The sequence below is a fragment of the Poecilia mexicana genome, unplaced genomic scaffold (genome assembly GCF_051168715.1).
Source record: "Poecilia mexicana isolate PSO_F unplaced genomic scaffold, ASM5116871v1 scaffold_16, whole genome shotgun sequence".
Taxonomy (NCBI): domain Eukaryota; kingdom Metazoa; phylum Chordata; class Actinopteri; order Cyprinodontiformes; family Poeciliidae; genus Poecilia; species Poecilia mexicana.
The window spans coordinates 5,429,909-5,446,202 of NW_028263385.1; the positions used below are offsets into that span (position 1 = coordinate 5,429,909).

The window sequence follows — 16,294 nt, forward strand, 5'->3', positions numbered from 1 at the left end:
AATTTCCAACTTATTATTGTTTCAAGTTGTAAATTGGTAAAGGTTAACCGTTTACTGACTTCTTAATTTATTAACTACATTTCCCAGAAAACCTTTGTGGTGAGGCCTACGTCATGCACGCTATCAGTTTCCGGTTGAAGTGTAAATGGATACATGACACAGTTGTTTGGAGGAAACGATCTTCGGGAAAACACTCCACGGCTAAAACATTACTGACGGGAATTCGACATTAATCCCCGCTGACGGTGTCGTAAGGTGTCGGCCGCGATGGAAGCGGTCCCGCGGATGCCGATGATCTGGCTGGATCTGAAAGAGGCAGGGGAGTTCCAGTTTAGTCCGTCCGTGAAGCAGGTGAGCTGGGTGGGGAATGGAGCAACAGGGTTGAGGTCGAAAGTCAACCAAACTGGGATTATGGAAGACGAGATAATCCAGCCAGGAAGCTAGCGTTAGCCACAGTTCTTCTTGGTAATTTATATGTGGCTTCGTGTGGGATAATAGAAATTTCTAGAAGGGGTATCCCAGGCTAAGCTACGTTATTTCTCTAGCAAACACTCCTGACCACCGCCTTTTGTTTGCTAACGTTAGCCTGCCAGTAAATAAGACGGGAAAAGCTCCAACTGAAATATAATTAGCTTACAGTAAACTAACTCTAATTTAATCACAATGACAACAGAAAATGGCAAAAATAGGCATTAGTAAAACGATGAGACGGGCTGCTACCGCTGGTGGCCCAGTCAGCCTTCCGACTGGAAAACAGTAAACAGTGATCTCATTGTCACATGCACCTGAAGGGGTTTCAGCTTCACAGCTATTAAATGTGTTTCTCTATTTAACCACCAGCATCTAAACATACAGGCCGCAACAGTACTGTGCACATTACACATAGAATAATGTTAATAATTAAAGTAGCTACAAAAGACGCCAGAATCAGATGAAACGTGGATTACAATTGGATTGAATCCCGTTTTCTAGTGTCTTCCCTGGCGCTTCAATAAAGTAGTGATTAAACTATTATACTGAATTGACATTCCTACCTGAAACTGATGAATCATCAGCTCTCATATGATTTAAATATAGTGGGACTTTCTATTCCTGTTTGTGTAAACAGTTACCTGTCTCACAGATGATTCTGGAAAGCACAGTCTTTATGAAACAGCAAAAGTATGTCAAACTTTCCCTCTTAACAAATAAATGAAATATGTACTGGGAATATACTATCAAAAATCTAATTAAATTTTAAGCAGATGTTATTTATATATCCCAAAATGAAATGTGTCCATTAAACTGCACATTTTAATGGTCACAATGAAGCAATTTAATATTATAGATAATGTGTGAGATATCTTCATTTGTTTGAGTTCTACAGGATAAACCTCAACCTCTGGGAATTCAGCCTAATTATAAATAGAAGAAAATATTGAGTGAAAGTTACATGAAATCAGTAAAAGTTCACCTCTGATCTTTGTCTTACAGACTGAGACAATGTCTGTAATTACAATGTCCTTGATTTTAAGAAAACATTTTGGTGTAGAGAAAATAGTGTAGATGTTTGATGTCTAATCTCTTATCATATTAACTTGTTTTTATTTTTGGCTTTTAACAAAAATGACCCTAAGGAGATGGGATTGTTTTGTTTGTTGGTGTTTTTACCCATCAAAAAAAAAAAAAAAAAATACTCCGGGTCAAAATTTATGCATTCACTTAATAGCCACACATTACCAATTTGTTCCACCTACTTCATGTTTTTTTTTAATCACAAATAAACAATTTTGTTCTAATGTCCCAAACTACAATTATGCTATAAAATACACTTTTTCTGAAGATTTAATATTACACCCCATTACATTTAACTTCTAGTTTTGGTGTCTTGTTTAGACTACTTGACTTACAGTAAAGGCTAGTTTGAACCTTAACAAGTGTTTCTGGATTAACTGCATATCGGGCCTTTACTCGGTGTAAGAAACAAAGCAACACTTTTCTCACATTTGATAGTCAAAACTAGACAGGATGTTCCTTGTTGTGTCACTGGGCATTTTTCCACCAGCCTTGTGACCTTTCTGCATCCATGGCTGAATTAAAAGCTGAAGCAGCTATGTCTGTCAAAGATTATTTGTCTGCAAGGCTGTTTTCCCTCCTGAACTGACTCGAAGTAGCTTCACTGCTTTACATAGCAGCTAGTGGGGTGATTAATATCCAGGCAAAATAACATGGAAGAGAGTGTCGTTGCTTTTTAACTTTTATTAAAAATATCTGAAAAACCTTAAGATTAGCAATGATTCTCTGAGTTTTATGTGCAGTTTAATTTATTTTTGTAGTTAAAATTGACTTTCTGCTTTCACTTTCTTCATTGTAGTTCATCCTAAAGAACTACGGAGAGAATCCAGACAACTACAACGAGCAGCTGAAGAAACTGGAGACTCTGCGGCAGGTGGGTAGCATCTAAAACTTTCTCCTAAAACATACAGTTCTACTTCTTCTACCTCTGCCAGCTATAAACTCCTGGATGTTTAAATATTCAGCTTATCTATTAAGGAAACAATTGCTACCGTGTCCATTTATTTCTGCATGATGGACAAAATAATCAGAACTATTGGCTATTTGTATAAAGACAATAATATGAATTGCAAGGCTTTTTTTGTCATTTATTTTCACTTCTGATATACTTAATATTTTCTTATAAAAATGTAGCAAACTATGCTTTATATGTTTGATAACTTAACTGAAAATAAATGCTGAAACAGCTGAAATGGAACCCGTTACTTTTCTATAAAATACAGTAAGATCTTTGTTTACATGTTTTGCAAAGCTGACTTTGTTCTTCCTCTGTTCAGTCATTTAATGAGTTTGAAAAGCTACTTTTCTGCCACCATCTATCAGTTTCACCCTGAATGTTCCCCTGAAGGGAACAATAATTTTAGCTTCGTACAGTAGCTAAAATTATCTTCTTTAATTTGTATATAAGACTTTATATACTTTTCTATAAGTATGCTACATATAGATTATATCAATCTTCTTAAATAAAAAAGGAACATTTTTTTTTGTTTTAATTTATTTTTTTTTTTATCAGAGTAACTCCAATGTTTAACCAGGACTGGTAACCAGGACAACCAGGACAACCAGGACAAATATGCAATTTGTTCTTTCATCAAATTACCTATCGCTACACAAATTACATTATGTCAATCCTTATAAACATGCTTTAATATCATAATCTTAATTTATTGATGTTGTTGTAAACGACACTGAAAATGCTTCATGTTCCTGACCAGCTGACCTCTGTCCCGGTTTGCTGAAAACCAGTGTTTCACATAGCAGGAGCATTTATTAAAAATATTCCACTGTATTAAAATGCAAAAGTGGAGAACAGAGGTGAAATTTGCAATTACATATTCAACAGGTGATTTCAAAGTAAACATTGGGAAGACACAGTAAGCCCTCAGATTATTCAAATGCAAATCAGCCTTTTGTTATTGTTTTTATTTTAGTTCTTTTGACTGAAATCAAGCAGATAAAAATTAAGGGCCTCTGAAAGTTTTAAGAGAATAACCATCGACCTGCTGGTTCTTAGAAGGTTAAATTTAGCTCTTCTGCTTCTGTTAAATCTATGATTTCCTGTGAAGTCAACACTTCACCTTTTACTTCAAGCAGTTTGAGTAAAAGCAACTTTCAAACTTCTCTTCTTTCTCTGCTGTTTTTAATTTCCACTGGGACGGTCTAACGCCAGATGATTGAAGTCAAATGTTCGGTGGAGTGGATGAATGATGTGCGCTTTGTTTAGCATCTCATCAGTTCCTGCTCTGATCTAAGCTGTAAATCACATCGAAATTGACACACCTAAAATAATGAGCTGTTTGCAAAGTCATTAAGGGAATGATAAATGATACACAGCAGTATTACATCAGAGCGCTGTCTTATGTAGTGTTTTAAACTTGTAGCGGTGAGCGTAATTGGTTTTAGTGCTGCAGAAATGTATGATTTGTGTGTGTTTCACAGAGTGCTGTGAATGTGACGAGAGATTTCGAGGGATGCAGCACCCTGAGGAAGTACTTCGGCCAGCTGCACTACCTCCAGAGCCGAGTGCCACTGGGGCCAGGCCAGGAGGCGGCGGTGCCCATCTCATGGTAGGAACCTTTGAGCTGCAGACGTCTGACGAAGTCACACCTTAGACTTTGATCTGGATGTCAACGTCCCTTTAAATCTGTAGGCACAATGCAGATTTGCCTACAGGAGTTAAACAGGAGCTCTGTTTAACTCCTGTTAAACAGAACAGTTTAACATGAGTAATGGCAAAAGCTGTAATGGTGCTTTTGTTATTGATTATTGTCTGACAGAATCAAAGCGACTCTCATTCCCCCTTTGGAAATGAATGAAAGCTCTCATTAACTGCAAGCAACTAATTATTATTTTACTAATTGATTATTCTGCAGATTAGTCTGACCATTAATCAAATAAAAAAAGGGGACATTCTATAAATTACTCATTTAACCACTGAAACCCTGTTTAAATAATAACAGGCATGCAGATTCAAATAAACAAATAATTCCTTTACCTTTTTTAAATAAGACAAGAGCCATTTTATTGCCTAAAATGCAATAACATACTACTGCTTTAGTAAATTTGAACTTCAACATAAAATAAATGCCACTTGAGGAGTTATCTTAAATGCAATATCTATATTTATAATGTCCAAATTTTCATAACTACTGCTCTGAATACTTTGTTCTTTCAGCAAATTACCTTTTTTGAGTCTGTATTCTCCAGTTAGCGATTAAACAGTTACTAAATTAGTTGCTGATTATATCATTAATCTGATGAATTGTTTCAGCCCTATACATGTTGTCATTTCTTTGCCTCAGAAAGCAAAGAAATTGCTTGAGTTTTACGTTAAAGCCCTGTACTTTGAAAACTTTTCAAACTTCCTGTTACTGACGTTCATTTTTGCTGATGCTGTGCTTTTAATTTCCATTCAGGACTGAAATTTTCTCTGGAAAAACAGTCACTCACAATGACATTAGCTATGAGCAGGCCTGCATCCTTTACAATCTGGGTGAGTTAACTTACTTGCTATAAGTTATAGTTTTAAAGATTTTATTATTTTTTTTATTCTAGGAGCAAATGAATCACCTCATATTTGTGTTTTACAGTCGTCTTTAGGTAAAAGAAATTACCTGAAGAGCTGTGTCACTTCAAATGTATACCCCGGGAAACAAGCTGTCATGAATTTCTGATTTAAAGCTACTAGAATTTTTTTATGTAAAGAAACCCATAAAATATTAGTTAGAAAGAAAGAACTTGGACTTTGCTGCAAACGTTTTATGTTTCTTGAAAGGTCGTTAGCCTCATGTTCAGGTATGAGGCTGAATTTCAGACTTCAATTTAAACCAACTTAAAGTCCCGACACTATTGCCGCTGGTGTTTATATCATCCTTGTACTACCCACAATGCACTGCATTCCATAATATAAATAAATAGACAAACTTTCTTTTTTATTTTAAGTATCCAATTGCAGTGGTAATCTAATAATATATATGGTTTTCAGGAATTTAAGATTAATTATTATTTTTTTAGTGGTCTGGTTAATTTATTATGTATTCAAGGAACTGTTAAATCATTCAATAATACCTATGATTAAACTGCAAGCCAATTTGCAATATAAATTGAGAGGCAAGCATGTGCTGCAGGGAATGCGGATCTGATTGCATGTTAAGATGCATACATTCAGACGTTAAACCTGCTCCGACCTTTGTGTGGAATCTCTCCAGGAGCGCTGCACTCCATGTTGGGAGCCATGGATAACCGGGTTTCAGAGGAGGTATGCTTGTTCTCTGACAGAGCAGCTGCGTCTGTGATTGTTCTCCCAGAGTGACCGACTCTGCTGTGGTTTCAGGGCATGAAGGTGTCCTGCACTCACTTCCAGTGCTCAGCTGGAGCATTCTCCTACCTGAGAGACCATTTCAGCCACAACTACAGCGTGGACATGAGCCACCAGATCCTTAACCTCAACATCAACCTTATGCTGGTACGTAAGCTAAAGCACAGCAGGCCTAATCTCAGTTACACACAGAAACATGTCATCAGTCTGTTTCTGTTTCCCCAGGGTCAGGCTCAGGAATGTCTCTTAGAGAAATCCATGTTAGACAACCGGAAAAGTTTCCTGGTTGCCCGCATCAGTGCTCAGGTTCAGTTTTCCCTTAAAACTCATTATATTCCATAGTATCGACATGACCAATGATTTTAATGTTTTTAAAAGTTGACGTGTGTTGTGCTTGTAGGTGGTGGATTATTATAAAGAGGCCTGCAGGGCTCTGGAGAACTCCGAGACAGCCTCGATGCTGGGGAAGATCCAGAAAGACTGGAAAAAACTGGTTCAGATGAAGATCTACTACTTTGCTGCTATTGCACATGTGAGTAGCCAGGGGGAGCATCCGTAAGGGTTTAATGTGATTTGTTAATGCACACATAGCTTTGGTATTTTGTTTGTGACCTGTTTCTTTCCCAACAGCTTCATATGGGAAAGCAGGCAGAGGAGCAGCAGAAATACGGAGAACGGGTGAGCACAATATTTAGTTTTTCTTTTGACTTTTTCTGTTGTAATAAAATACAATTAAGTCAAGAAATCTTTTTAAAAAATGCAACAATTTTTTATTTAACTACTTAATTTCTGTACCTTTGCTCATTATCAAGATTTGCATACCTATTTTTTTTTTACAAACAACAAGAAATAAGAATTAAAGTGAGACAGAGAGAGAGAAAGAGAGAGAGAGAAAATATTTACCATCTTTAAGTTCATCAGTGCTCTTCCTAAAATCATTTTAAAGATACACTGTAAGGGAGCCCATCTGGGGACATGGGAGAAAAAACACATGGCCTTGACTTAATGACTCTATTGATTCACTGAGTCATGTTCAGTTTTTAACTATATTACTGAAATCATCTGTTTCCTGCAGCTGGCATATCTGCAGAGCTCTTTGGACAAACTCAATGAAGCCATCAAACTAGCTAAGGTAAAGTAATTTTGCACATGGTGCCACTGTAACTTGTTTTATTGTAACTTATTTTACTATCTGAAATCAAACTTGTTTTTTTTTTTTTTTTTATTGTGATCCTTCCAGGGTCAACCTGACAGTGTGCAAGAGGCCCTGAAGTTCACCATGGATGTCATCGGAGGAAAGTGAGCAGCGGATCTTTTATTGATCAGATTTTTTAGCATTTTTGCTACTAATGAATTAAAAGATGTGTATTTAAATGATTTTTTTTCCAATCTCTAGGTTTAATTCTGCCAAAAAGGACAACGACTTCATCTATCATGAGACTGTTCCATCGCTGGAGACTCTAGCCTCAGTTAAAGGTAACACAAATGTTTATGTCAACTAACGCATCCATGCAAACCTGGATTTGCATATGCTACAGGTGTATATCAGTACTAACATGTGTGTATTGAGGTAAGCATATTTCTGTGTGAATCACTAAACAGGTTTATATCTGTCGTCTGTTTCGTTTCATTCTTGATTTATTGATCTGCTTTATGTTTATGTATTTAGAATTTAATCTGAAATTATTCACAAATGAGTTTTTTCTTTCTTGTTCAGATATATTTACAGTTTCTTTGCTTTGGTAACAATCTTTGTTTTTCAAGATATTCAGTATCATATAAAAAAAAAACCGATGGAAACCATTAAATGTCCAATGCCGAAGCCATGGGACTCAAAGCTCTTTGTTCTGGTTTTTCTATTTGCCTTCCAGGTGCTCCGCTGGTAAAAGCTCTGCCGGTTAATCCGACTGACCCCAGTGTCACTGGACCAGACCTGTTTGCTAAACTGGTGCCCATGGCTGCCCATGAAGCGTCTTCTCTGTACAGGTAGGCTCTTCCCTTGTGGATAATTCTTGGATCTTAAGATGTTGTGGAACTAGAAGTTTATTGAGATTTTCAAGGATTAACATGGTTTAATGTTTCCTTTACTTTCTTTTAACAGTGAGGAGAAAGCCAAGCTGCTAAGGGACATTATGGCCAAGATTGACAGCAAGAATGAAACCTTAGAGTGAGTGATTGTGTGATTGTATATAAGGTGGTTGTGAGAAAGCGATCATTGACGTTTTTTTGACAAAATGCACATCTACAGTATGAACAAATAGGATTTGTTCATCAAATTCTTGCTGTCACATTTTATTTTTCTACATCAGACTGACTTATTATTTCCCTGCAGGCAGTTTATGGACTCGTTGGGCTTGGAGCCAGAGTCTGTTGACAACCTGGATATGTACAATCACATCCCGCCGGTTCTGATGGAGAAGTGTGCTGCCCTCAGTGTCCGACCCGACACCGTCAAGAGCCTCATTCAGTCCATGCAGGGTTGGTAGAAAGAACATACGTCTATAAACCTCTTGAACCACAAAGTTTAAAGTAGAGAATGAATATGATGCTGTTTTCATTCAGCTGGAATGGTCAGAGTTGATGTGAAAATGTATAGAACTAAATTCAGGGCAATTCTACAAAAAGACCTGTTAGAAGTCGCTAAAGATTAAAAGCTGAGGTTCACCTTCCAGTAGGACAACAACCCCAAACATGCATCAAGAGATGCAAAGCAATGGTTCAAATCAAAGAATATTCATGTTTTAGAATGACCCAGACAAAGTCCAGGTCTAGATTCAGTTGGAAATCTTGAGAATTGATGTTCCTGGATGCTTTCCTTGCAGTCTTGCTGAGCTTAAGCTGTTTTGGCAAAGAAAGTTTGGCAAAGATTTCAATCCCTAGATGTGAGGAACTGGCAGAGACACCCCAAAAGACTTCCAGCTGGAGAATGAATACACAGCACTCTTCAGATTTATTTATAGAAATGTTGCTGGAGATCATATATAATTTTTCTTCCACTATGCAAGTTGTCAATTGCACAAAATCACAATAAAATACATTATGTTTTTGGTGGAAACATGACAAAAATCCTGAGAAACTAAAAGCAGAGTAAATACTAAACGCTTGAGGCACTCCAGATCTAATTTGCATGCATAAATTAACTTCCCGTCTTTGTGTTTTCAGTCCTCTCAGGAGTGTTTACCGATGTGGAATCTTCACTGAAGGAGATCCGAGATGTTCTGGAAGGAGACGAAGCTGGCGAGCGAACCCTTCAGGAAATGTGTGGCCCCACTGCAGCCGAGCTACATCCGGCTGCGCAGAGCCAAGCTCTGGCTGAGATTCAGAGAGACCTTGAGAAGTACATGGAGGCCCATGAGAAGGCCAGCTTTACCAACACAGAACTACACCGGGCAATGAACCTGCACATCAGCAACCTGAGACTGCTTGGGGGACCTTTGGAAAGTCTCAGAGAGGCTCTGCCAAGGCCCCAGCTCAGTGAAGGTGAGGGTGGAGGCACCAGTCATTCTGTCAGTGTCAGTCAGTATATGAATCTATGAATGTGTGATTGATATAAAATGCTTTATAGAGGAAATGGCAGGGCTGCAGCGTATGAAGAGAATCCTGGGAAAGGTTCAGGAGATGAGGGAACAACGGGGCTCTTTGGAAAAACAACTCCGTGACCTCATTCAAACGGATGACATCACCTCCACTCTTGTTACCACAGAGAGAGCAGACATGAAGGTACAATACTACTTACTTCTAATAAAGTACATCAGTGTTAAATAAAATACTTAAAAAATTATAAAATCTTAATTTGTTTCTCTCCAGCGAATATTTGAGGACCAGCTGAAGAAGTATGAGCAAGTAAAGGTCTATATTGACCAGAACCTATCAGCACAGGAAAACATCCTGAAGGCCCTGACTGAGGCGAATGTCCAGTACGCCTCGGTACGTAAGGGCCTGAACCAGACCGAACAACAGTGGAACAGCACAGTCCAGGGACTAGTGGGCTCATATGAAGCCTATGAAGACTTGATGAAGAAGTCCCAGGAGGGAAAAGAGTTTTATGATGACCTGGAAGCCAAAGCCTCACGTCTGCTGGAGAGAGCCAAGACCCTGTGTCACACCAGGGCAGAGGAGAGGAAGCCTCTCCTGGAAAAGTAAGTTCTGTTGAGAGGATTGCTGAAATTGTTTTCACACCTAATAGTGTGGTAGACTCAGACTAGACTGAGTCTACCACAAACAGGGCTGTTGTAAATGCACCCTTACTGTTTTGTAAGGGTATTTAGTATGTACTTAATTTGTACAGAAACCAAGAGCTTTGCTTTGCATTGCAGGGATAAAAAGCCCCCAGCGCGGCCTACAGCTGCTAAGCCTTCCCTCAAGCCGAGAACGTCTGATGTGGATTCTGGATCTTCTAGCCTTGAGGATCCAGAACTGGCCCAGCTCAATGCAGCCATCATGGCTTTAGGAGGCGACCTGCCCGAGGACCTTCGAAGCCTCCCTCCTGATATTTCTTCCCTCCCTGCCACTGCAGGTCGTCTGCCAGGTCCTGGTGGCAGCTCCCTGCCTTGGGCTGGTGGTCCTGCTGCAGGCATTCCTCATTTTCCTCCCAACCTTCCACCCCCTGAGCTTCTGGCAAGAATTGCTCAGTTTCCCACTTCTGGGGGTCTACCAACACAGGGTCCTCTACCACGTGTGCCCCTCCCTCAGATGACTCATCACAGGCCTCCTCAAATGCCTGCCCAGCCGGTCGTGTCTGGTTACCGGGCGCCTCCTCCTCAGGCGCCTCAACCAGGCCTTGTTGCTCCAGTCCCTGTCCGCCCATCTACCACAACTGTGGACAGCATTCAGGCTCCCATCCCCAGCTATACCCCCACCCCGCATCACCCTGTCCCTCCTCCGGCCTCTAGTGGTTACACGGTGCCACAGATTGGAGCATATCCACACATGATGAATCACCCGGGAGCCCCCATTCAAGTCCCAGGTCAGACAGCTGCACCTCAGAAGCATCCACAGCCGTACCCCCAGCCTATTGCCCAACCTCTTCCTCAGGGGTATCAGCCAGGACCAAGGGCCGCTCCTATTCCAACTCAACAAGTTTACACCCCTGGATACATTCCACCTCAGCCTAATGTTCCTCCAAATTACCAGCAGGCATTTCCAGGCCAGCTTCATCAACACCAACAAAATGGTTTTCCTCCCCGACCTCAGGTACCGCAAAGTTATCAGGCTCCACAAAACTTTGTACCCCAGCAACACCCTCAGATGATGCCAGGCTCTATGCCGAGGCCTCCCCAGACTGCACATCCACCAACATCTTCAACTTCTCACCCAACACCTCCGCTATCTGCCCCATACTCACCCTATCCCAACCAACAGATGCCCCCTGGACTCCCTCACCAACAGATGCCACAGCACCAACAAATTCCAGTCCCTCCTGGTGCTCAGCATGTTCTGCCACACCAACAGATGCAAATACCAGGTGGTCACAGAGCACAACTGCCGCCTACGAGTCAAACAATACCTCCTGTGTCACATAACTACATTCCCCCAAACCTGCATCCTCAGATGCCTCCTTCCTCTCAGCCACATGTGCCCTCTGGTCCCCAGGTCAACCTGCCAAGAGGCCCTGTTCCCCAAATGCCTCAGAATGCATTAGCTGCACAGCGTCCACCCATTCCCATGCAGATGCCGAGTCAACCCCAGCCTCACCCTTCTCATCCTGGAGGGGGTTGCTACCCTGGTGGAGCTCTAATGATGCCTCAGCAGCCTTTGGCACCCCAACCTGCATCTCTCCAACAACCTCAGGTTTCTCTCCCCATGACTCACTCCCAACCTGCTACTCTCTATCCTTCTGCAGCAGGGACAAATGTACCCCCAGGTGCCCCCCAACCACCCACTGTGGTCGGCCCCCTCTCCCCTGCAGCTCCACACATGATTTCGCCCTGTCCTGGAGGCCCCACAGTAGTGCCACCAACTAACACTGTTGCACCTTCTCCTTCTCCATCCCCGTCCCCGTCTCCTGGTCCAGCCTCTCTGGGTATGACACCCACTCCTGGAGGCACAGCCCCACCCACTCTTCCCACCCCATCTGGTGTTCCTCCATCCACATCTTTGTTTCAACGCCAAAACTCTAGCACAGATGATCTCCTCTCCTCCAGCCCAGAGAGCCAACACGGAGGCACCAAGGGGCCTACCAATGTCCTCCAACCCACCAAAGCAGACCCTCAGGACGGGGAGCGTCGAAAGAAGAACTCCCAGGGAGTTCTGCTGATCCAGGGAGATCCGTACCAAGCCCCGGAACGTGTGGCCCGTCTTCACAGTGAACTGGGACATTATAGGGCCCAGGTAGAATCCCTGGAGCTCCCCTCAGAGAATGAAGGAGGGGTGTCTGTACTGGACGCCCGTTGGAAAGAGCTGCAGGAGCAGCAGGAGAAGGATGCCCGGCAGCTGTCCATTGCCATCGCCCGCTGCTACACGATGAAGAACCGCCACCAGGATGTCATGCCTTATGATTTCAACCGTGTTGTTCTGCAGTCAGGCAAAGATGACTACATCAACGCCAGCTTTGTGGATGACTTGTCGCCGTACTGCCCTCGCCTGATTGCCACTCAGGCTCCGCTCACCGGCACCGCGGCCGACTTCTGGCTAATGGTGTTTGAGCAGAAAGTCTCGCTCATTGTCATGCTTGTTTCGGAGCAGGAGCTCGACAAGGTACCACGTTTTAAAGCATGATATCTATGAATTTAAGTGTTTTTTCACATTTTCTGACCTTTGCTTTTGTGAAATCTTTCCCAGGGAAAAGTTTTGCGCTACTTCCCCACAGAGCGCGGCCAGCAGCTCTCTCAGGGACCAATCACACTCAGTCTCACCACACAGAAGATGACGCCGACCCATGTGGAGCGCATGATCAGTTTGCAGTACCGTGACCAAAGCCTGAAGCGGACCGTCGTCCACCTCCAGTTTACATCCTGGCCAGAGCTGTAAGAGTTTTACTAACACTCCTATGAGGCTTTTTCTGGCTAGTATAATTTCTATTTTACAAACTGCTGGTTAATTTATCATGTTTAAAGATCAAAAATGGGGAACATTCCTAGTCCTGATGCATTAATTAGAAGAAAAAAACAGGTTTATGTTATCTGGCATCTGAAAATTGATCGGAGTGGATTCATGAAAAATTGGTCAATTCCCATCACTAGCCGATTGATTGGTGCATCTCTGTTATAAATTTAACAGGACTTCCCTTTTCTGGTTTTAGGTTAGTTGAAATTACCAAAATAATTTCTATTTGCTAAATGCCAGCAAACTGTGGAAGAATATTTTTTAGATATTTTTTGTGACTTTCTATGTGTATTGAGTTTAAGCATTTAATTTGAAGTTAGTTTACCTTATCAGGACTTGTTTGGTGTTGTTTGAATGTAATAAACATGTATTATTCCTAATGGTTCGATGACCTGTAGATCTGTGTAATTGAGAACAAAGATTAGCTTAAGTTTCACGTGGTAAACAAAGTTATTCAAACTGGGGATTTTTTTGTTAAATGTTTTGATCTTGGATAAGTCAGGTGTGTAAGGTGTGTGTGACATTTCAAAACATACAACTTTGCTATATTTTAGTTTATGTTGATCCTGCTGTTGAATGTAGAATACTCTCACAAAATAAATTAATAAAAGTGATGAATGATATATAATTGTAAGTTGAAACAATCTTTTTTTAGTTCAGCTGTATTGTTTTATCTCCTTAGTGTGGTGCTGGGAAGCATTTCCCTTGAAAACGCTTAAAAAGTGAGAACCCTGATATATAAAGTTTCCTCCTTCTTGTGTTATTAGAGGTCTTCCTGACAGCAAGAGCAACCTGCTGCGATTCATCCAGGAGGTTCACGGACACTACCTCCACCAGAGGCCCTTACAGACTCCTGTTGTGGTTCACTGCAGGTGAGTTCTGAGTTATTCAGGTCAAAACCCCAACCCACCATCTGATTTGCGTCTTCTGGCACACATCTGTGGTTGTTTTTCACACCGCAACATTAGTTTTTATTTATTATTTTAGCTAGCACTAATATGAGCCGGTGCTCTTTCTGTCTCAGCTCGGGCGTCGGACGCACCGGCGCCTTCTGTCTGCTGTACGCGGCTCTGCAGGAGCTGGAGGCTGGAAACGGCATTCCAGACCTTCCATTGTTGGTGAAGAAGATGAGACAGCAGAGGAAGAACATGCTGCAGGAGAAGGTCAGATACCAAACTGGCAACCTGGGTTTGGGTTTTAGCTGGGATGTAGGTCAGCCTCGCCAGGGAAAAATTTCAGTTTTATCTTAATGATCAGGATTTCTGTATCAGTACTACTTTATAGATGTTATTACATATTAGAGCGTTGTTGATTATTTGTGTGTTTTCAGCTCCACCTGAAGTTTTGCTATGAAGCTGTGTTGAAACACGCTGAGCAGGTCCTTCAGCGCCACGGCATCAATACTGCCACCTACAGCAAGAACACAAACTCTGCAGCCACAAAGGTTTCTAATAATTCTTACTTTTTAAAAAAATTCCATTTAGTTTTTATTGTTTTACTTAAAATATTTTATTTAAAGCAGGGTTTTGGAAAGTGTGGGAGAACTAGATATCTCAACAATATCATTGCTATTATTTCTTTGAGCTTTTTGCTGTTTCTATATTTGATGTTCCATTGATACTGATGCCATTGGGATGACCTGCTTTAGCTATGCATGGCGCCACATTACATGATACATCAGTTGCCTTGTCATTTATGATGGTAAAAATATAAACTAGATTCTGCTGTGACTGTAGTTCATTTAGCCTCCTATAAAGAAAAAATAAAAATCAACGACACTGGCAGTGGAGCATCGAGCAACACGTTTGAAAAGTGTGGGGCTTTTCAAACGGCCCACACTTTGAAAAGCCCCTTTTTAAAGCAATGTTTTTATTTGTTTTCATGTTAAACTTCCAGAGGTTTTACTGTCATAATTAACAGACTTCACTGCTTTGTGAGTGAGACAGTTAAAGATGTCAAATTACGATCCAGATGTTGTTTACTTATTTATTTTATAATGTAATGTGAAGATGAATCTGAAATGTTTCTGCTCGTGTTTTGCACCTCTTCATGTTTAAAGGAGTTCTGGTCAGCAGAGGTACTCACTTCATTTTCAGTAGAACAGAACCAGCAGTAGTTTGATGGATAATCCTGCTGCATTTTTATATTTTTATTGTATTTTAACATTTATCTTGTTTGTGACCCTGCTCTCCAGCCTTACTCCAGACAGGAGTCCCAGCAGGACATCGTCCTCGGCGGCGATATGCCCATCAGCTCCATCCAAGCCACCATCGCCAAGCTCAGCATTCGCCCGCCCAGCGCAGACCCCACCATGGAGGGCGGCGCCTCCTGCGGCCCGGAGGAGCATTTTGGGGTGATGTCACCAACTCTGGACTCAATGGGCGACGTGCAGCTGCTGCAGGACCCCAGTCAGCCTCCGTCATCCTTAAGCCCGCCTCTCACCTCCCCGCCTCACTCTCCTCCGCCACCCAACGGCATCGACGGTCTCTCCCCATCGACTCCGCCTGCACCCAACCACCAGCCGCTCCCGGAGTCGGCACCTTCAACCAGTCCGCCTCCTGCTTCCTCCGCTCCTGCTCCCTCATCACTGGAGCTGCTGGCCTACCTGACGCCCGAGGCCTTCTCCCTGGAGGGAGGCGGCCGGGGGAAGCAGCGAGTCACCAAGCAGAACTTCCTGCAGCCGGCCGAAGGTCAAGGCATCCACGGGACGCGAGGCGACGACAGCAGCGACCCGCTCAGCAGCCTGGATCCGCTCTGGAGCCTTAACAAGCACTGAGACAAATCAAGGCTGCTGCCGTTCTCTCTTTTCACCACCAGGGGTCAGCAAAAGGCCTGTAGCTTTTTCCCCCCAATCCTGCTTTTGAAGACAAACCTGAATCCTGGGAGCGTCAGAAACACTTTAGAGGAGATTACCAAGATGTGCCTGTTGGCCAGCGGTAGCAGAGAGATCCCTGAAACAAAAACACTCGCTTCTCTTTTCATCACTGGTGGATTCTAGGACCAGATCACTATGCACTTGCATCTCTCAGATTGCTCGGTCACCTTTTGCTGCTTTTCTTTTTACGTTTTGGGACAGCTGTGCACTTCCAGCTCCGACATATTGGGTCGTCTGAAACATATGCACTCCAAACTTCTTCACATGAGGCTGTGAATCTTTGGGCACGCGAGATGAGCTTGGCTAGAGTAGTTTTGAAGCTCCATTGTCATGGTAACAGATCAGCAAACAAATTGGCACGTTTTAACGTTGATTTATTTCTCTGTAACTCTGTAAATATCCTACATAAAGTTAGATGAGTCCAAAAGAAATCTTCCTTTACTGAAAAATCACTAATTGTTCATTGTTGTAAAGACATTCAATAAAGTAGAAATAATAAAAAG

At 42.0% G+C, this 16,294-nt stretch overlaps 1 protein-coding gene across 1 annotated transcript; it reads left to right on the forward strand.

Moving 5' to 3' along the window:
- The first annotated feature begins 128 nt into the window (after positions 1 to 128).
- On the forward strand, positions 129 to 16,293 carry ptpn23a (protein tyrosine phosphatase, non-receptor type 23, a). Its single transcript, XM_015006972.2, has 24 exons — positions 129 to 351; positions 2,354 to 2,428; positions 3,994 to 4,121; positions 4,971 to 5,047; positions 5,763 to 5,812; positions 5,888 to 6,019; positions 6,098 to 6,178; positions 6,273 to 6,404; positions 6,503 to 6,550; positions 6,948 to 7,004; positions 7,113 to 7,171; positions 7,269 to 7,348; positions 7,744 to 7,858; positions 7,974 to 8,039; positions 8,205 to 8,350; positions 9,035 to 9,352; positions 9,438 to 9,592; positions 9,680 to 10,011; positions 10,189 to 12,568; positions 12,653 to 12,837; positions 13,684 to 13,788; positions 13,941 to 14,079; positions 14,247 to 14,360; positions 15,111 to 16,293. The coding sequence occupies exons 1-24, from the start codon at positions 268 to 270 to the stop codon at positions 15,690 to 15,692; spliced, it is 5,640 nt and encodes a 1,879-aa protein (XP_014862458.1). The 5' UTR covers positions 129 to 267; the 3' UTR covers positions 15,693 to 16,293.
- Position 16,294: the final 1 nt, after the last annotated feature.